Genomic DNA, 22,678 nt, shown 5'->3' on the forward strand with positions numbered 1-22,678 from the left:
TTATGTATGCAAGTCAGTTCATGGATTCTTCTTACGCATTGAAATTATCTGCAGATTTGTGTAATTACAGTACATACAGTTAAATAACAAGGCAAATTATATGCTTTGAGGGAAACTGAGCACTTGATGCACAGGCTATACATTACATACAAATACATCTCAGAGCACTGTCCACCATCGTCATGGCTGTTATGAGTGTGTCAGTGGTAAATGACCGCCACCATGTGGAGAAATCTCTTCACAACTATTTGGAGTGACTTTGGCTTTTTACATTCACAAATAAAGTCTGATATTGATTATCCTGCATGATTTTAATATGAGTGTCTGGTCATATATTCAGTCTGCTCAATATTTTACCTCACTACTCATTACATGGAAAATAAATTAAGATATATCCTATATGAGCATGAGTTTATGCTCCAGAAATCTCCCCCATATGGCAATGAAGTCATTCCACTGCTCATTTCTGCGTATCCTGTAAGCAACTGAAGGAGACTCACTGAAGCGTGACAGGAATTGATTTTCCTGTATGCATATTTGCATTTGAACAGAACACTTGTGCATGAAAGCCAAAGAGGGCGTTCAGCACAGAAGGTTCCTATGAGTCACCAATGCAATACATCACCCACTTAGCCTCCATCCATTCAACACACTGCGTGCTATGCAGGGTGACAATTTTTACTCAATGCTCCAAGTTAAAGATGGGCTTTTACATGCCTGTGAATGTAAAATATGTCAAGGGTTAAAGCTTGCTGCATGTGTGATTACATACCATTCTGCTAAATGAGCTCTTTCAAAGCACAACATGACAGAAAATGGACATTTATCATAAAACACCATCACTAATCTCATATATTATAATGCACATTCTTTTAACAATATGTGTTTTTCTCATTTGTGATCAAACCAAGACAAAGGATACATTTCACTTTGCATCTTCTTGTCTCTTTGGCCCTGAAGCCTTAAATATTAATAGCACTTTCCATTAGTGCAAAGCCAACTAACAGGTGCATAAATTATATTTTAGGACAAAGCGGTATATTATTGTACGTTGCTAAAAGCTCTGGAGCAGCTCAGCAGGTGTCTTGCCCTCTTCATTTTATCTGTGGAGGGACTATAGATGAAAAAGAGGCTCTTGAGATGCTATGTTAATTAATGTGCTCTGCCAGTTAAACAAATACATAAGAATCAGTTTTACTAATGAAGAAAACTCATTCAGAAGATAATATTTATCAAATTTAATCAAGTTCCCCAAATTATGTCTAAAAGAAATTACAATAAGATGAATGACAAGTGTTTAAAACGTGTCCAGCTGACAGTAAAACTGCAGGACTTAGAGCATCTTATGTGCGGTCGAAAATCCAGAAGCCCTCAGCTCTGATGACCCGAAAACCAGTAAAGCAAGTGGGAGCAGACGCTGCGTGCCATGAGCGGAGCGGTCCTCCTCGCATATCACGCACGACGTTAGGAGTTCCCTCGCTTGCACCGTGAAAACGCCCCTCTACTCTCCTCCGAGCCCTTCCCCGACCGTGAGCCATCCCCGCCGGCTCGTGCCTGTCTGCGGTCCCAGCCTGCAGGGCGACGTCTCCCGCGGCACAGGAAAGGCGCTCTGGGGTGGTGGCGGCGTCCGTCTTCCAGTTTCCTGCAATCTCAATGATCAGAATCTGGACTGAAGCTTGACACCCGGACCTGACAGGACAGGTATGCGTTTTATTTGTTCGTCTGATAACGGCGTTGGTGACAGCCGAACAGGTGCATGCTGCATTTGCCGGTTGTTGTGAAATGACATTGTAAGGAGGGAGCGGGCAGCATCATCTTACCGGTGACAAGCTTTGCACAAAACCGCTGCTCTGCATGCCCTGCAAAGACACCGCTTTGTGTCATGGACGGACGGAGAGGGTGTTGCCACAGAGCCTTAATCCGACCAATATGGTCGGCAAGCTGCTTTAATGAGCTGCATAGAATCAGGGCAGCCTTTATTTCATGCATATCAAGGCCCAGTAGGCAGAAAGAGTCAGCAGGTGCACCTTTCTTTCTTACAGAATCACATCGCCTGATCAGCTCCTCTGTACGCATCTGAGCCACCTACATCGGTTCAGACTTATTCTTGGACATGGCAGTGTGCGTAAGGATTGTGATATTCTGTAAATGGAGCTATGGGCTAACAGCTGATGCTCAAGATAATGAGCTAATTGAAGACTGAGTGCATTGTCGCGGGTGTGGCAGAGGGGGCAGGCGTGGGCGCCTCTTGCAGTCGGTGGGTCTCCTAAATGTGTGAATTGCACTGTGGGAAAGTGGATTATTAAACAAGAAATGCCCCGAAACCGAAATCAGGGGACTTTGTATAAGAAACTTCACACTTATGACAAAAGATAAAGGTGTGAAATGAGCTTAATCTGACTGAAAGCAGCTGTAAACCACAATCACAAAACAATGACACATTTTAGGATGTTTTCCTCTTATTTATAATTGTCTTCTTAAAATGCATCTTGATCCTGCCATACATATGGGAACATGTTTTCCTAAGATGACAGACAAAGTGAATTAAAATGAGAGACTGTGTTGTGTAAAGTATAAACAAAATAAATTTCAGAGCGGATTTTGACAGTTATATCAGATTCAGCAATATGCGAGAACCATACGACTATAAAGCAAACTCAAGCATTCTGGGGACACACACAACCAACGCAGTACAAACAAACGAGCAGCAAAGACTGAAATGACAGAGAGTCCACAAATATAATGCAATGTAGGAAAAACTACATTATTGCACCATTCAGCAAGTTTTATTCCAACACCTCCAGACTAGTCAGACTATAAAAGTTAACATTATGCATCCCTCTGTTCACCCTCGTCCTACTCACACAGACTGTCAGTGCTTGTGTATCTGGCTCTTTCGCAGCCACAGGCTACAGTTACTCCCAGACTCTGAATTTGTGGGGGCAGAGTCAGGGAGGGGGCAAATTAGACCTCACATCCATCCATCTGTCCATCCATGCCTCTTTCCCTCCGTGCATCCTCCACTCTCATGTTCCTTTCTTTCACCTGCTCCACTTTCAGCCTCCCTGGTGTGCATTACAGTGGTGCAGCTATAAGCAGTGTACTGCTCCTCTGTCACACCTCTTTGCTTGTTCACATTAAAGGGCAAAGCCTCTTTGTGTGGATGCATGTTGTGTTTAGCACCTACAGGAAGAAATATTGAGTATCTGTTTTCTAGGCTGTTGTCAAGGCGGTTCAAGGAGTTTCACTGCAGGTAATACAGTAATGGAATTACATGCTACATTTCCCACAGAGCAATTTGCTCTTATCTATCACAGGTAAGACGTAACAGACATTCAGGCTAAATCTTCAGTTAAAACAGGGAGGGACTTGCAAGGTTATATGGCCGATGTACTCACGGTGTTCACAGGCAGCGACTCCATTACTTCCCGGTCAATGTGTAACCTCTGTGCAATCTGTCACCAGTGCATATGCCATAAGGGTAAAGGTTAGGTCATGCGATGTATATCCTCAGGATGCACTCGTGTGTGTGTGTGTGTGTGTGTTTCTGTGCACGTAAATTCAACGTGCATGCTTGTTTAAGGTAGCACACTTCGACACAATTCTCCCTCGAGTCCTATTTCAAGTCATCCTGTGATCGATTTGTAATAGCTCATTGAAGCGGGGCCAGTGGTCTGTTCGCAGCCAAATTGGAATTCTCCACAAGATAAACTCACGTCGCTTAGAAGTGAGAGGAGCTTTCAAAGGCATATTAAAGATAACAGCATGTAATAAACTGTCACTTTTTGCATTATCATCACAAATGATGTGTTGTAGGATACAATGCCCAACTCAGCAAGACGTCCCATTTTCTGGCGATCTCCCCTCTAACATCATATTAAAGTTATGAGTGGTAACACAGTTTGACAAAGGTATATTGCCATCATTAAACAGCAAACCACAAATCAAATGCAAGCGTAAGACGAGACTGACAGCGTTTCAATTTAAAACTAGAAAAAGTGCATCTTCTGGAGAAAATGAGTGTGATTGCTGAGAGCTAAACTTGTTACTTCAGATCATATAAATGTATTATAAGCTTGTTTTCAATTGAAAAGAAAACTGAAGGCGCTCTGAGACGTACTGCAGTTGTGGTGACCTGTTTAGTTTGAATGACTCAATGAAATGAAAGAATGCTGAAGCACTTAAAGCTCAAGAGTAGGTTTGAACATTTCTAACAATCTTCCTTTAGTCTCCCACAGTAAAATATGATGAAAGATAAATCTGAATATTACACAACATAATATACTGGGCAGCTTCTGTGTTCAGTACTTCATGTGGATGTTGTAAAACGTTGCGTCCTCCTGACTGATTTGTGTAATACCAGTAAAGATAGACTCCTATTTTAAGTTATGAGCAGAGAATAGCTTCTTCTTCTTTTTTTATCATTTACCAGTCCTATGTTTGAAGACCTTTTGGCAGAACTTCACATTAGACATTAGTGCAGTAAAGGTCATGAGGATGATCTCTCTCATAAAAGAGAATCCAGCCCACTGGTTTCACTTTAACAGCTGTATTGTACATCAGGTATTGCATATTTGATTTTAATAGTCTGACCAGATTTGTGAACAACAAATTGTCCTCCCCAAAGGGTGTACAACTAACATGCTTTCAAAAATAACCCCTCCAGTGTGACACGCATCATAGATCTACATCCTGTTTCATCAACCTTTTGTATTCATGGCAGACCGTTTTAATGCGGACAAGAAGCAGACATCCTACTGTACATGAGACTGTCGGTCGTCCTCTTCCACCCACCACCACTGTCTCCGCCGTGTCACTTCGGCGCACCCACCCTCTACATGAAGTGTCACATTGTGCAGTACGGTGCCAGGTGATTGTTCACCTCTTCTTCTCTCTTACGAGTGCGTATGTGTCAGCTAGCAAAATAATGCCTCCAGTCTCTCCAGTCAGTCCTCTCCTTTATTTTCTTTTTCTTTATCTTATTTTGATATGCTTGACAGACGATGTTAGGCTAGGGTTCCCATGGTAACTGCATTTTAAACAGGCACGCCTGATGTCTCTGTGTTAACCATCGTTAGTGGCGACACTCCTCTTTGGTCAGACAGAAAAAGAATTGATCTGCGCTGCAGGCACGGCGTGTGCGCCTGTCGTTTTCCTGTCAGTGCGGTGACGAGTGAGGACGTGGTTTGTTTTTTTGTCTATTTGACTTTGCAAGTAAAACGCCATTAAAAAATGCATTGAGGGACGTGAGGAATCATGCGTGTGTACACTATGAGCATGCAGACAATGCTTTTACTGCAGGAGTGGGAGAATGATGGTTGTCTTCAGCTTAACTGAGCATGGCTGTGATAAAGTGGAATATAAAGTGGAGTTGTAGGGCTTATTTGTTCATTTCTTTTTCTAAGTAATTCATTATCGCATAAATTCAAAAATAATTAACAAATGCAACCTAAATTATTGAATGTATTGTATTCATAACTCCCAATAAGAAACCATTTACTGGAGGTACATCCCACACTTTGTTCTTACTTACTTACAGGCTGCTTAAATACACAGGCAGTGGATGCAATAACTGTAATACCTATGTGACGTTATGCAATCAATGACAAAGCATTGCAAGAAATATGAACTTTTTTGAAACTCATAATGTTCAATTTCTGTCGAGGCTGTGCTGAAGAGGAGCTGTTTCCACTCTATGGTCAGTTTGAAGCATGTAGTGTGATGCTGCATTAAACAGCAGTATTTAACACACACTATAGACTGTTGCATGAAAAGTGTGATATGTATATGCAGTCTGTCGTGCTCTTTCTCACTGTATATGTGAACTGCTGCAGCACGTTTGTCAGCAGGGACTGTGTTTTGTCAGTGAGTGTGCCAACAGTATGTCAACATGTCTCACAATCAGTGTCACCCACACAAGTGACGGTTCTTAAAATAATCAGGGTCTTTTGAGAGAAAAATCTCAATAGGTTGGCAGCCTGAGCGCCAATCACATCACAGGAATTCAAATTGCTTTTGACCTTTAATGTAATATTCCCATGCCTTGTTACATATCCTGACATGACCTCCTTCACTAAATGGGTGTAAGATTACTTTGTGGCGTCAAATGGAAAAGGTTGGCGCTTCCACTCGTGTAAACTGATTAATATTTAAGATATTCATCTCATAAATCAAACTATGCATTTTGACAGCTCATTCTGAGAGAATTTTCACTGCCTGATTTGTTTTAATCAGTGAGGATTAACTTTACAATGACCCCCCTCCCCCCCTGCTCTAATGATTGTGATACGCACATTTGCCACCTTCTTCGACTCCGAGCGATAATGAATCAGACACAGACAAGTTTGCAATCACACAATCAGTCTTTTCATATCAGCTCAAAAAAGGGAAGTTAGTGCTTCAGATGATGAAGTGCAGAAACTTTGCTAACCCCTGTCATTCCCCCTGCTGTACTGCAGACCCTTCCCATGAGAGAGTACTTGTACTGTCGACGCAGGTAGCACCACTCCCTCTGGGCTCACTTTCTCTATGGGAGGATGAACTTGCAGCCTCATTGGTTCGTAAGTCGCATCATTTATCTGTGTTGTGGTGTGACATGATTTGCAGCAGACTTAACAGTCGTGCTATGCAATCTTCTCCCAAGACTGCTGAGTGCCATCGGTTTGGAGAATGTGTGTATGTGGTTTCCCCTCAACAAGGACATTTCACCACTCCCACCTCCCCAACCCCCACCGTCCTGTACCTGGTTTGCCAGAGCCTGCCTCCACCCAGCAAGGATTGATGGACTGGCTGTGCATGCCATTAGTAGGAAAGCACTGATTATGAAGCCGAGATGTGGAGGGAGCTGCATGATAACATGGGGAGGCTCATTGAGGAAGGTTCAGTGATTGGCTAATATCAGTGCACAGTAGATATTGACTGACTGACTGACTTGCACAGTACGTCTAATGCTTTTTACACAAAAATGTGTATTGCCTTTTAGCAACAGCTGCTGCTTTATACATGTCTGCTAATCATTATGGTATTGCTGCACTCTGTTCATTATATTAAAGGATAGATGTAAAGTGTTGATTCAAAATGCTAGCAATGACCAAAAAAGTATAAATAATAAATAAAATAAATAGTGAAGATGTATATATGTATTATTAGTAAGTCTACAACCATGCTATTCCTCTGTGCGGCTGTACTTAGACATGGTGGTGTTTTGTGCTAAATGCTAATGTCAGTATGCTAACATATTTACAGTGACAATGCTAACATGCTGATGTTTAGCATGTATAATGTTTACCTTATTTACCGTCTTAGTTTAGCAAGTTAGCATGATAACAATAGCACTAAACACAAAATACAACTGAGGCTGGTGGGAGTGTCTGTAGTTTAGCAGGTAGCAGGTTATAAACCTTTTTCCTATCTAGGGCCATTTCAATTTTTATAACATCCTTCGAGAGCCATGCTAAGTAATTGAACACATATATCACACTAACCTCTAATGCCATGGCTGGAACTGCTTCTCTTTGGCGAGGCGTCTGATATCAGATGGTAGCGATGATGATGATGATGATGCTACTCGCAGCTGGTTTTACAGCTGTGGGACAGTCCGTGTTGAGTCCTTACACACAGTTTGTAGAACTCCAGCAGAGAGAGGTTGTTCTACTTAGCTTGGAGCTTGTTATTGCTTTCATGTTCAGGCACATCAACTGCTTCCACATTAAATGATCTAGCAAATATGTTAATTTCCTTTGTTTATGTTTCATGTCCTGAAAACTGTCACAAAATGCCCAATTGCACAATTTTGTTCAGTGCTAACAGCTCAGCAGTGGCAACAAGGCACTCCTTCACAAATTCTTCTGCTGAGTGAAGTTTCAGCTTCTTAGCTGTTAGCGCTCTCAGCACAAACCCCGCCAGTGTAACATCTCTGTCTCTGTCATGTGGTCTTCTGAAAGCTGCTTGTTGGGCACTCAAACTCGTCTGAAGAGCACTAACTTCATCGAAGTGCTTTGGTCCGTGCAGCTCATCCAGTTTAGCCTGTTTCAAGCTGTAATGATGCTCAAGATTTGCCTTTTTCACCACTGTACGCACATCCCAACAAACTAGGCACACTGGCCTGCCTTCTGCGTCAACAAAAAATAATAATTTCTTTTCTTTTACTGAAAGGCCAAATTATACCCTCTGTGTTTAACTGTTTTTTTTAAATTACATTTCCTGGAGCAATGCTAGCTTGAGCCTCCCTGTTAATTTATTAATGTCAGCTGGAAAACAGTGTGGCTGAGTGACAGTTTTCCTCCTCCTGGCCTTGACTTCTGTTTTCTTAATGTCAAGCCAGTAACACAACATCATTTAAACAGGACTTCCTGAAAACCACAAAGGTTTTTTCCAGCTGAACTTTTATTGAATACTGGCGCTTCGCCATGGCAGACCATCAGTCCCTCTGCGTTGAACACACTGAACGATAAACACTGAAGTTTGCGAGGCAAAGGCACCATGGGGCAGGATTAACCTCCAAAAAGTGCCAAAAATTTAGGGCAGCCAACCTGGCCAATTAACTCCTGGGAAAAGAACAAGGATACTTTTACACTTGCCAGAAGAGGAAGAGACTTAGATCCATATTTACAGTCATTATCTCTTAAAACATCCTGAAAGCAGACAGGCGGTTTGGTTGGAGCAAACTGGCTTTGTTTCTGAGCAAAAGTGATATCCCTTTAAATCTCCAAATTAATAAATAGCCTAATTATCAGGAGTCCAGTTTGGGGCATGCTTTGTTCATATTTGTAAATGATGTAGAAAAAGACATTCTGGCAAAGGAAGAACACTGCCTGGAGATCACAGTAAGCACATTCTCTGCATGCTCCTCTCCACAGCACATTACACGACTACTTCTGTTACCATTACTTCTACTACGATCTCTACCCTGTTTCTGTGACACTGTTGTTACAAGATCAATTATTCAGCCATACCTTTCTGTAAAAATAAGCATTAACTGTCATCACCTCATTATCACCGACATCCTAATCTTTCAAGTGAGGCGGTTCATGAGCTGGTGCACCCTTATGTAAAGAGCCCTTTCTCATTCAGAACATCAGAATGGCTACATGGACCATTGTGGCAAGTCAGTGACTTAAAATATTGTGTTTTCATTAAAGGGTCAGTTAACCCCAATTACAAGAAACAAATAAAACATAACATCCTCTTGAAAGATGTGTCTGTTGAGATTTTCACAATTTTCAAATGGTCTTGAACATCACAAATGACATTGTGTTCACATCCAGCTTCTGTGTAGCCAGACAGGGTGCCACTAGTCCCTGAGTGGGAAGCTCTTTTTTTCTTTCTTTTTTGTTAATTTACGTCAACAGATTCTTTTGGCATCTTGTAATAAAAGCACTTTGACAGTGGGGGAAGCTGCTGGAATCACTGGTTTGTATAGAAACACATATTGCATTTGCAAATAAGGTGACCAAGTGGAAACAAGTAATAATGAAATGCAGTATGGGGTCTGAAATTCTTTGGGGAATGTTTTGAGAAACGCTTGAGAGGATGATGCTTTTCTTACAACAACAGCAAAGCAGCTGTCATAAAAAGATGAGTACAGATTCACCTCATGTCTGATCTGCAGAGTTAAATGCTGCACTTTGATCTTAAAGCTGTAAAATACAGCAATCAGCGGCATCCACAGTGAGGGGGAGGCAGCTCTGTTGTGCTGATGAGAGCTCTAAAACCTGACACAAAATGTTGAGAAATGTTTTTAAAATCTGAGTGGGTTATTATTCAGAAATAATGCAGGTTTTCTGCATAAATTCATGGGGATTTCCTATGATACATTGCCTAAAACCTGGTCAAAATCAGTTTGAAACAACTCTGCAGTCTGGCTCTGATTCTCTGAAACACCTTTCTCCCAAAACTTTGTTATTGTGACCAGAGGAAGTGCTGATGATACTGTGACTCCTGCTTTCGTCACCGTTTCGCTCTCACACTGCATACCAGACCTGTTTTTTTCTAATATACTCTGGAGGAAGGCAAACACTTGACGCTGTTAGCACATGTACGGTTTCCTGACAGCCTTCTGTGTTTGAGGAGCGTGAGGAATCCACAAGCTGTGTTTCCCCTGCTCTACCGTAACATATTTTTGAGTTGCTATATTTGACAGATTTCTCCTGCCCACCTGCTGATGAATGATGGGCCTGTGGGCAACTGAAAATGCATCAATTTTTGGGGCCTCTAAATTGACAGACTCTTTGTTTGAGAGATGGCATGAAGACAAATGGGCACAGGCAGGCAATGGTGAACTGTGCATCATGGACATCATTCTGCCCTAGATGATCAGCCATCATGTCCGTTACCATCCGGCAATTTATCTGAGCCGCCCCGCTGCAGACGATGAGTGTTTTTGGGCGTCACATTGTCTGCATTTGGCTTCCTTTCATTGGAAAGGAGTTGACGTTCTGCAGCTTGAGACTTGCGGTTTCACAGTGTTGCAGTTGATCCAGGCTTACATCAGAACAGCCGTGCTGCTCAGTAGTCATTACTGTGTATCTGGACTGACTCCGAAATGTAGAGCACAGAGGAGGTCATCTCCAGAGATGCACTGACTGATAGACTGACATGAGTCCTGAAAGAGAGGACTCAGCGACGGGGAAGTCTGTGCACGTGTGCGTGCGTCTCTGAGGATAATATGAGTGTGTGTTTGTTTTAAGCTGAATCTCGCTTATCTTAAAAGACTTTCAATGGCTGATCAGCTAAACATAAGCTTATCTTACTGATGCCTGCAGTGTTTTGTAACGCACTTGAATAGGCGACGCGTCTTATGGAAACAAAGCAAATTCATTGGATTTGAAGATATGATCTGTTGGAGATGCAGTACATCATAGACTTCAGATGTACCATCCTTACTTTTCAACCAAAAAGACAAGAAATATTTTGAGTGTGGTGAAAAATGTTTGAAATGCGGGGGCAAGTACTTTGCTGCAGAAAAACACTAGTTTGCAGATGTGTCCTGTTTTAATACAGTGCGATGGTACTGTACCCATACAGTACAGTACCATCTGTACACGCTTCTCTTTTGTGGCAGTCGGCCTAGGAGGTGTAAATGACTCATGGCCCCCTCCCATCCTGAATGGATTACAGGGTTTATCCAGGTAAATGTTTTACCTGCGTAAGAAATCTTTATACCTGGTTTGGCAAAAGATAAAAGGGATGGTGGATCAAGTGTGCCACCAACAGCCAGAATGATGAGGTAATTAATGCTTTATTTTAGAGGGAATAGTCAGGACTGGAGTTTCATTCTGCAATTTAAAGCTTTTTTTTAAATTTAATATTTACAGTATTAGTACAAAGAAGTAAAGGAATTCTTTGTGCAGTGCAGAAAAAGCATTGAAAAAGAATTTAGACTTTCATCTAGTGAAATAACATTTACAGCAAATTAACAATTAACTGAAGGAATAATGATTGGAGAGCTTCTGACATACTTTTTTACATCTGGTCAAAATCTCGAGGGGTCGAGGTTGCAATGACACAAATAGACAACAGTGACACACCAATGAAGCTTTTTGGGTAGAACTCACACTTTTGAGTTAATATGTAGACAGTAATTTGGCTGTATCAAACTATTAGTATTAATTACTTGGTTCTTGAACTAAAACAGGATCAATCTCAGAGCGAACATCCTGACAGACTGAATGTTTTGGAAAGAACACATGTACTAATTGTTCAGACGGTCAAGGAGACAATTTAACTCACTTGTGAGGTGCAGCACAGTTTAACAATACCAAAAACTCGACTGTAGAGGTTCAACACCTGACTAAGTCAAGATACAATAAAACTGACGAAGATTCAAAAATACTTTTATTGCGTGAATCTTGCAATTGAGTGCATTTGTATATTCTGTTGGCTGAAATGGTGTATGTGTAACATAAATGGGGTCACTCATAGTGACAAACCCATAGAGGATTATCATTGAACTCAGCTCTCTGAAGCTTCATAGCATCTCCCAGGTCCTTGAATTGGTTTTACAATCCACATGTTTAGTTGTTTCACTCTCACCGCTCTCATAGTGTCATTTTTGGCCCAGCAGGCAGCTATTTTTAGCAAAAAAAAAAGCTTGAAAACTCAGTGTATGCAACCTGTGCAGCACGAAATGGCAGACAGACACAGTTAGCAAGCTGTGAAGCATTTTGCAACTAGAGAGCTAGATGTTTTCTTCAAGAAACAAAAACAAAGAATGAATATTGGACTTCATAAGGTGGTCAAAAACATGACCTTAAATGAATTGGGATATGTGAATACACAATTATCAGTCACATAACAATCAGGATAGAAGCCTATCCCCGTTTCCACCCTCTTGTCCAAATATGATCACTTCTGTCTGCAAGAAAACAAGATGATCTTAATCCCAACACAGTGTTCCACAAACCAATGGGTGAAGTCACAGTTTTCCTAAACTCAAAGACAGAAAAATATGTGAAATCACCAAAATTGTTTGGAGTTTAGTTCAGTAGATTTTCGAGGCCTTTAACATGGTGAGTAGTGTTCGTTCAACAGTGTGGATAAACAGTGAGAGTGGGCTGCAAAGCTTCCCCTTTTCTTCCATCAATATCACATTGACTTCTGTCACTCGATGCCTGATACAATTACCATCAGTCGTAGTTTGGGACTGCTGCGACCTTTAGTTAGTTGTAGGTACAATTTTGTTTCCATCAGGCCAAAAACACACCCAGACACGCACGCATACACCACAGTGCCCACACAGTCTAAGATTAATCAACAAGAGTGGAGGCAGAGAGGAAGCTGTCTGGGATTACTTTGGTCGTCTATAACTCAAGCAAATGCTAAACCTGTAGAACAGAATCACGGTGGTGTCTGAGCGTAATGATGTCCATCAGTTCCATAACCATCCTGATATAAGCACTTTCCCCACATCTACTCTGACAATTAATTTGATCCATAAACTCCTGAAGTATAAATAAAAAAGTTATTTCTGTCTTATTTAAGTAAAGAAAAGTCAGCTCACCTAATGCGACTATTTTCGGAGGCCTTCAATCCTGCACGTTGTTTTCAGAGCTTCACCTACCCCGACGCTGTCATACTTCACAGAGACTTCCCTTGACGTTTGCTCTTTGAAGTTCATGAACCAAAGGGCTCCAGACGATTTTTGTGGAGAAAGACCTTTAATGTGAGTCTGTTTGAAGACAATGACTGTTATAGGAATTTTGAGTCTAAGCAGCAGCAGCACCTCACAAATCTCGGTCTCCATCATCTCCCTCACACAGATGATTAGTTGTGCAGAGACCAGAACTGATGCGGAGTTGGAGTGATTGAATCACAAAGTGACCCAAATGAAAGAATTGATTGGCCTTGCGATCATGATGTGTGTGAAATGAGCGCCCTAAAGTCTCTGACACCGATCTATTAAAATTCCTCTCAAGTTTGCTTGTGATTCACTGGTACATTGTTCTGACAGCTGCTTCATGGGGGCTGACATTCGCACGCAGTGAAGGTATTACAGTGGGCAGATCTGATTGGCTGAACAGATGAGATAAGATTAGAGATGGCTGTCAAGGTAAAAGAATAGAATGTGAATTGGCTTTGGTGTTCCTCAGTATATACCATTGATTATATGAAACGAGCTTTTGTATGAAATGAAATGTTATGGTGGTGTAAGGGTCTAAGACTCAAACTCTGTGAGAACAGGTCTGTGGTCTCAGGTCTAAATCAGACCAGGATCCTTTTGCAGGTGTCCCCACTTTACAATTAAACAACACTAAAGTTCTACAGTCATGCTTCCATTTTTGGGGCTGTCTGGCACAGCTCTGTTTCAGCTTTGAGCTAAATGCTAAAATCAGCATGTTAACATGGTCACAATGATAATGCCAGGGTTGTTCAGCTTGGAGACCATCACCCTTATCATGTCAACATGACTGAAATCCATGGTCAGTGATTTAATTCCATGAGCCACCCAACCACTCACACACACATGAAAAACATGCTAAGCGTTGTGCACCAGTCAGAGTAATTGAAGAGCCCATACTCACAGAATGTGGGGTTATGTAACCAATGTTGACTTGGTTTAACCATAGTGACACAAAGACTTTGACCACAATACATTCATCTGTTAATCTCTGTTGCTGTCGCAGTGTTTGTGACCCTGAGACCAACACAGAAAGCCTCTGAAGTATGAGAATTGGTAACCTTGGTAATGCTTACACACTGATGTTTAGCAGATGTGATGTTTACTACTGTGTATGTTCACCGTCTTAGTTTAGTGTGCTAGCATGCTAACATTTGCTGAACGGCAATAAACACAAAGTACAGCTGAGACTGATGGGAATGTCATTAACTTTGCAGATATTTGGTCAATGAAGCACCAAAGTGTAGGACTGAATGGAGTGAAGGTTATTACAGTACATCCTCTGAGCATCATGGATATCTGCATGAAACTCAAACCCTCATGTCAACCTCATGGTGGCGTTAAAGGAAAACTCACCAAAGTCAGTATTCATCCACTGTCTGGACATGTCTGTACACAGTTTAGGATATTTTAGTCTAGGTCAAAGTGGTGGACCAGCTGACCAAACATTGCAGTGCCATGATAATATCATTACTAATAATATGATCATACCATTTGCAGTAAATATTGAATCATTTCCCGTTCTTAATGAAATATGCCACATAAACAGAATCTGCACCCTGACTTGACTCGCTGAAGAACACTTTTGATGAGATACTTATGTTGATAAAACAGGGTCCCTCATCAGTAAGCTCCATGCTGTGTTTTCTCAGACTTTTCTTCTTCTTCATAGAGCAGCGTATTAATGCATTCATGTAAATTGGCCACGTCCCATGTCTGACTTTGTTTGACATTGTTTCACTGCATAACCATGAGTCGTACAGACAAATCTACATAAAGTCTGCTTCAGAAAATACTTACTGCTTTAACCTGAAACACCACAAAATGTTATTCAGACATATAATATAAAGTCATAATGAGAATATCTTTTAAAATCAATTACATTATTATTCAGTATTTACATGAATTAAGCAACCCGCAGGCCCTTCAGAGTGGTGAAGGGACACCACACGGTGTGAGTGTGACATCTGCAGCCTTCCTGGAGCCAGACTGCACTCCTCTTTGATCCGGCTTCATTATGCAGAGGGAGGCTGACCTATCATGAAAGCTGAGACGTGCTGCTGTGTTCCTGCTTCCCAAATTATAAACACAGAGATGTGCTCAGACAGCTGGTTGAGGAAAAAAATCTTAATTAGGGCCTCATCTTTGGGGGAAAATACTACCATCTTTTCCTGGTTTACAAACACTTCATTGGCCGTTATTAGACCAAATTAAGCTTCTGTTTTGCTCCTCCCTAATGACAGATTTCCCTGGAAGCTTTGTACTTTTTATCAGAGCTTCCCATGTCCCCTCCTCACTAATCCCTTCCTCTCATTAACCTCTTACCTTACTTTACGCTTTTTCTCACACTTTTTACATTCAAGCTTGGAGGTTATTTGTGTTACAAATGTCTTCACAGTGTGTGTGATAAGATACAAATTTAGAGCATTTCATTTTTCTCATGTGCAAATCAACAGCTGATGACAGTTTGCTCCGAAGTGAAAAGCATGTTCCCTTTATGGCTTCATGGCTTTATGGCTTCATGGCCTTCGGCTAAGACGGTTCCTGGAGTTCCTTGAGAAGACTTTGTTATATTATACAGCAGAGTTTACATTTCTAGTGCATAGCCTTTCTCTGGAGGATGAAAAATGGGGAAATTCTTAGAGAAGAAATATACTCGAGGAAAGGAACAACCCTAAAATCTGGCATTTACCACCCTATATTTTTGCCAGATTGGGAAGAGCAAGCACCTACATAAAATTCTGCACTTCTTTCTCATCACAATCCAGTCCCTCTCAAAAAACTGGCTGAAGTGTCGAATTTTAACACCCTGTAATTTGGAAGAAAGTGTCCGATGTTATCTTTGAAATTTTCAGCTGGCATATAAGGAATGTTAAACCTGTGACCTCGTGCTCACTTCTCTCACAAAAGCTACAGATTGAGTCTGGACTTTATCTCAGATAGTTTGTTCCTCTTAGCTGCACCACCTAATCTGAATATCAGCTATTGTAGCTGTATGCACCTGGAGAAAGAGCGCGGTGCAAGAGTCCAGCTCCACTATAGCAATGGTCACCTTCAAATGACAAACCTCATCTGTCTCCACCTCGCCCCGATATTGTATCAGCACTGTTATATGTCTCACTCTCCAGCCCTTGTCTTTACCCTTCTCTGGTGTCTCTCACCTCATAACCTCTGCCTTTAGTCCGTGCTACTCTTTCCTTCCTCCTGTCTCATCCTCAGATTGTTGTCACATTCCCAGTGCCCTCTCCTTCCTTGACGTCTCCCTTGCTCTCTCTCTCATTCTCTATCTCGGTGTGTCTGCTGTCTTGTGCGGTGCCGCAGGGCTCGCTGGCTGATGTAATTTATGCTATCTCCTTTGCTAGTGTGAGAAGAGAGCGTCCTGAAGCCAACACTCTTCATGCAGAGTGCTCCTGTGGGAGGCTGTGAGCCAGCACTGCCTGAGCTACCCTCTTTCAGCATCTCTCTGTGCACAATGCATTGACCATGCATGTGACAAAGATACTCAATCTGCATGGTGGTACGGGATAATTAAAAAATACCACATCGTAGCTGTGTGCTGCAAAGGAAAGTGGATGTGATGTCAGTGTAGGTATCTGTTCTGTGGCCGTTCATTAAACCAACATGTCAGTTTAAGTGATTTCCTATGGTGTGTGCAGATGGGAAAGTGTTTTGCTTAAATCTCATAAGTCAAATCCATCAGGAGTCTATAGGCGGATTGGACTTCAAGCAGCAGTAAACACTCAACACTGGTTTCTGGAACAGGAAAAGATGTGATGTTGACTGAATATGTTTATGTGTGGTTGCAGGACTGCAATCCATTTCAATGACAACAGAGAAGGCTTTGGCTGGGGAAATGAAGAGCGCAATGGAGGGTGACGCCAGGAGAGCCAATCAGGTGGGGGCACTGTGGAACTCAGAGCAGCTGTAGATCATTTTACTCAGGCCTTTCAATCACCCAGGGGCCTTCCGGCTTTCTGTTTGATATGCAAGGCAGCTAGCCCCCTCTGTGTGTGCCAGTGACTTAACATCTTAACATCTTAACATCTTAGAGCAGCAGCCCACACCATGTCACGCATTTGATGATTGCCTCACATGATTAGAGATTTTGGTTTTAAATCACTTTGCAAGACAAGTGCATAATGCCTCTTGAGACTCAGAATTGAAATATTTAAAATGGAAGACAAACTACAGTGATTTGAAGCTCACCCACTCAGAGGAAGGATTTTCTCTCTCCCAGGTTCCAGAGGACCACGGGGAAGATGATAGCTCAGAAAAGACCCCCAGCAAAGCCTCCAAATCCCCCCAGAAAACCACCAAACGGCCCAAGACTGTCCCTGTCAAAGTCACTCTACTCGACGGCTCAGACTATGAGGCTGCAGTTGAGGTATGTTACTTGCTTTTCATCATCGAGGATCCAGAAAATGGCTGATCAATCCATGAAACATGAAATGACTATTGAGCTATTTGCTGCAATCTGGGACATCACGAAAATGGTTCGCCAACAAGAGAAAACAAACAAGCATTTTTTACAGACTGACTTCCTCCCTCTGTTAGTGCATCTTTTTATGCACATTTTCAATGAGTGGAAATGCTGGAGATTCAAAAAGGAACAGATTTAGTGAACATAAGCATGTGACTTAGATGTCACTCAAGCCTTCGTTTTCCTGAAGACATGAAATTGATTGGAAGATTGATAGAAACTGAAATGCCATATTTCCATCTCATTTCATACATCACTTTGTGCTTGTTAGAGATTTGACTGATGCTCTTTAAATGTGTGGTCTTCTTGTGTCCTATTCTTCAAAAGTGTAAGGCTATTAGTGTTAGTGCACCAAACCAAACTGTTGCATCCAACTCCTAATGTTCTCATAACAATAGTGGATAGAAATACACATCAATTTCCCTTTTTGCCAATTTTCTGCAAATTCCGTCATTAATCTGCTCTTGTGGCCAGAAACTTGACTACTTTCATTTTTGCCTGCACATGAAATGGGTTCATTTAATTTGGCTGAACTGTTCACAAATAGGCCTGATCAGGACCTATACGTGCACCATGTACTGTGTCATGGTCCCGCATGGAACATTTTAGTCAATCTTTTGAGCAACATACAAGCTAGGAAAAAATGTAGGATACTATAAAATAACAGCAAAATAACAGTGATTGTAATGGTTTGTATTGCCTTTGATAGAGGGGACCTTGCTCTGTCTGAACAAATCATGGTTTTTCTTGCTTTACCTATGATTTTCAAGGTTTATAGGTTGCTAAGATGAGTTGTATTCTCCTGGATCAGATCTAGTTCACAACCTGTTGGATTGCTTGTCCTGTGCTCCATCATACTTCGATGTTGGGCTTTTTTACTATGTTTCCAGGTCTCATCCAGTACTCTTGTTGGTATATAGTTATCATAGCTGGAAGAAATGAAGGCCAAAACTGCAAAAATGTAACCTATCCTTTAAGGTGCTTCCAGCTGCAAAGCTAAACACACAGTTTCCTTTCCAAAGACTTATGGTAAGCAATTCTGCACACATGTGGAGGCATAATTGGAATTTTCAATGATTTCAAAATGTCGTTTCACTTTTCGTTTGGCTGTCTCTCCACGCTAAAATGCACACATGCTTAAAATGCATATCTTTGCTTTGCAGGGTGACAAGAAATACAGCAGTTTAAGAAGCTGGTGTATATCTCCCCTAGTTGAACAGAGTCCTTGACTCAGCACACCGCACCGCGGTACACCTCAGTAGGATTTAGTCTCCCTGGGTAATACATGCTACTGAGTCAGGAAATGCAGCTCTGCTGCTATGCTCACTGAGAGGGGGAGTGATGGGTGGAGGGAGGTAAGACAAGCTCGACTTTGTGGGGGATGGAGGGCTCAGATGATGAGCTTGGCTTCCGTGAATCGTGACTCTGTAGCCTTTTGTGTTTGTAAACAGACGAATTCCCGCCGCTCTCGGTTTATTTAAATTTAACAGGAGCCCACATGCTCACCATGATCGAACAGTGCAGAAAATTAATCTGCTCCTGCACTGAATTGACTTCTGGGGCAGAGAGAGGGGTGTCGAAGGGGGAGATCCTGAGCAGGACATTCAGAGCTGCCATGAATTCCATTAAAGCCTGCACTGGAACCCCATTGGCTGCTGCTGATGATGGAGTGTGACATGTGACGGGATCTTGTTGGTAGCTCGACCTCATTCATGTTAACTATCTTCCTTTTATGGCTTACTGCCTCCCACGTGACCCTACATATTTTACTCACCCACACACATTCTCCTTCAACTCAACCCCCCTCCCCATCTCCTTCTTTCTTGGTCACATGCATACACACACACACACACACACACACACACATTTCTTCGTGTCACCTGGGCTGTGGCACTAGAGGTTTTGGGCTTTGACAGGGAATCCATACAGCTGACAGATGGGTGCTCTTAAGTTTGAGCGCGGAGAAAATAGAATGGCTGAAGGAAAGAGGAGGAGGAAAAGATGAGCGGGGGAGGAGGTGGAGAGAAAGATGGAGAGGAGGTTGTGCTTGCTTGTGTACAGTAGTATGTCTGAGAGTGTGTATATCACTGTGTTGGCAATAGAAAAAAGACAAGGAGGGTGCATTGAAATCATTACTTAACTTAAAGCCATGATGTCCGCGGAGCGAGCGGGCCATGATGATAAAAGCACGGGGAAGCAGCCTGAGCCTCCTATTGATGTTTGGCTCCCGACATTATAGTTATTGATTGATCTCAGTGCATTTACTTTGTCCAGTCCTTAATCTAAAGCCACACTATTAAAGAAAGAACTCCACCCACCTGCTTGCAGTACGTCCCTGCCATCAAGCTTACGCACTAGAGCTTCTACTTTTTCAAAGAAAAAAAAAAGTGAAACATCTGGCTTTTAAATAAAATCCTGAGGAGACCACTGAACTCGTATTTTAACTGCTTAAACTTTGGCTGAATGTGATTTCTTGTGCAGGTCCAACCCATGAAATGCTAATGTTCGTTTGCATAGTTCCTTCATCGCTGTTGGTTAACCACATGATCATGTGAGCTTCCACTTTATTAGAGAGGCAGGGCTGGTTGGGGTCTGCTTTTCTTGAAGTGAAAGCATTCTGTTCCGCTGATATGTCAGTACCCTAATATTAAAAATAAAATTGCTTCATGCATTTATCCACAATCAACCCTGTACTGGCACCGGTTTTCTAATTAGTAGCCTGAATGCTAATACAAAACTGAAATACCTCAGTCCCATTCCCAATCATTCATAACTTTCCAAAGAGGGATGCAGCAGTATCAACAATCATGCCGTAAAAAGTGGGGCAATGGATACATCAACGTAAGCACAGGAGCGTTCAAGTGCTCAATATTCTCACATTTGAAGTGCCTCCACAGAGAAAAACCACCAGCGCCAGAGAAGTGTGGCTCATGTGATCGTGCGGTTAAACTAGTTAAGACCAAATGAAAGATTCATGACACTGGGACCCAGCTCGGCCTCCTTTGAAAAAGCTTAAGGGACGATAAAATCAGTTTATCTACAGTATATTCTGCATAATTTCTTTAATAGCACCCATCGAACATGTTCCTGTGCAGCATCACTCGGCCTCCTCCCCTCCACGGAGTGCAGTCAGCTGCAGACATGAGCCTCTGCAGGTTCAAATGAGTTGAGTCTCTTGCTCAAGGGAACTTCAGAACATATACTTGCTAACACTGGAGCACAACCTGAGACAGCCTTTCTGACTTACACACTACTCAATATCCTAAGAAGCTTAGCTTGTCTTTACTGTGCGTTGAGCTACAGGGACTTTTCCATTCCCAAATCATTTTCTAATAAACTGTTTGGGAACTTGAACATATCCAATATAATTTATATTTGAAGCATTTTCCAAAGAGGTTATGAGCCAAACTTGGTGAACGAGTCATTAAAGTATTTTAAAAAATTGCTCTGGAACCAGAGGATATTTGGTCCAATCGACTTCAAGTGTTGAAATTTCAATTTTTATTGGATTCATGTCCTTCCACCATGGTTGCCTCGAATGTGATGCTGCTTAATGAATCCAGTGTGAAGTACAACACTCTCATGTTTGTTGATTCCAGCTGAAAGGTGCTTAAAAAGGTGTCATGACTGTGAAATCAAGAAAGAAAGATTCCTGAGCCAATGTCATGGTTTACTGTCGGCTGCTGTTTTATTAAAGGGACATTCCAGCTTTTTTACACATAAAGCTCAGACCGCTCTTCGTGAAGTCTGAAAAAGTAACCCTGGTGATGTCATCAGGGTTATCTGGGCTTGAGTTTTGAGGCGTAAGATTTAAACAGAAACCCTGTATTACAGAGACAAAGGCATTTATCAACAGGTCGAATGAAAGATGATATAGGTGAGTTAGGAAAGAAGGTTCCAGCATTTTTGAGCTTCACCTGTAACAGGGACCGAAAGTCAGAATATATCGGCCTCTGCTACTTCTACTACTTGTTCTGTATTGGGATTGTTTGCAGGTAAATTGAATGCTACCATTAATTTCCTTAATTCGAGCCGCCCATCATACAGTTTTGGTAAAGCTGAGTGTAGTCCAGGTTAGAAACAGGAAAAGATTGAGCACTATATCTAAGAACCAAGCCGTGTTGTTATATAGCATAACAGAAGCTGCACAGTTTTCTCTAGTTACTTGACTCCACAGTGCCATCCTTCCACTCGCATTAGTTAAAGTGACTAAGTTCAGCACATTTACTTTCTCCTCGGCCAGCCATTAACCCATTCACTCACACACACACACACACACACACACACACTCACACACACACACACACACACACGCATGCACACACACACACACACACACACACACATTGTCTCCCCTCATCTTGTTTGCATGGGTGAGGCGATCAGCTAAATGGATTTCTAGGATTACACCAAATGGCTGCTAACACAATCAGCCCACAGAACTAGTTACAGAAATGTGATTGGAGCCAATTGGAGCGACAACGAAATCTCATCAGCAGCTCCTGAATTGGTTGCCATGCTTGGGGGACCACCTGAAATGTGTGTTGCAATTTCATTTTGTTGGAAAATCGAATATATGCGCCGCTCCCCCAAAAAGTCTCTGACTGCAGCCTCTGTCTGTTAATCAGCATTATTCCTCTCACTTCTTCACCAGCGGCAGCCTCACTGCAGCAGGATGTAAATTTGTATTGTTTGATTGAGAGACAGATCACTTTGTGATGCTTCATGATTTCTTTCCTAAAATTTGAAACGCTGAGAGTCCTGCCAGCCGTTCTTACAGGAGCTGCACAAAGCTTTGTGGTGGCCTTGTAGTAGCAGAGACAGAGGAAGCGAGAGGGCACCCGCACATACAGAAGGGACCTATTACTTCTGTTTCCATGGTAACAGCTGCTTGGTTGCTTTGTCGCCATAGGAGCCATGTTTCCCTAGGAGATGAATCTGGCGTGTGTGTCCCTGTGTGCGTGCCTGCTCATGTGTGTATGTGTGGAAACAGCGCTTTGCCAAGACCGTCTGCGTAACCCACAGAGTCGTTGTTCTCGGCCCTGAAGGATTGGACGGAAGATAGGTGTGGTCTCTTGAAA

The 22,678-nt window shown here is 42.1% G+C and overlaps 1 protein-coding gene across 7 annotated transcripts in view; it reads left to right on the top strand.

Moving 5' to 3' along the window:
* The first annotated feature begins 1,387 nt into the window (after window positions 1–1,387).
* The window catches only part of LOC143327026 (band 4.1-like protein 1), a 39,050-nt gene continuing 17,759 nt past the window's right edge, over window positions 1,388–22,678 (top strand). For 6 of the 7 annotated variants that reach the window (XM_076741145.1, XM_076741147.1, XM_076741146.1 and 3 more), the window contains exons 1-3: window positions 1,467–1,701; window positions 16,924–17,012; window positions 17,355–17,501. In XM_076741145.1, coding sequence (XP_076597260.1) covers window positions 16,941–17,012; window positions 17,355–17,501 — 219 coding nt within the window. In that variant the 5' untranslated portion in view covers window positions 1,467–1,701; window positions 16,924–16,940. Of the gene's footprint in view, window positions 1,702–16,923; window positions 17,013–17,354; window positions 17,502–22,678 lie in introns of all 7 variants that reach the window. The other variant, XM_076741149.1, reaches the window with a different exon arrangement.

This window comes from Chaetodon auriga, chromosome 10 (genome assembly GCF_051107435.1).
Source record: "Chaetodon auriga isolate fChaAug3 chromosome 10, fChaAug3.hap1, whole genome shotgun sequence".
Lineage (NCBI taxonomy): Eukaryota > Metazoa > Chordata > Actinopteri > Chaetodontiformes > Chaetodontidae > Chaetodon > Chaetodon auriga.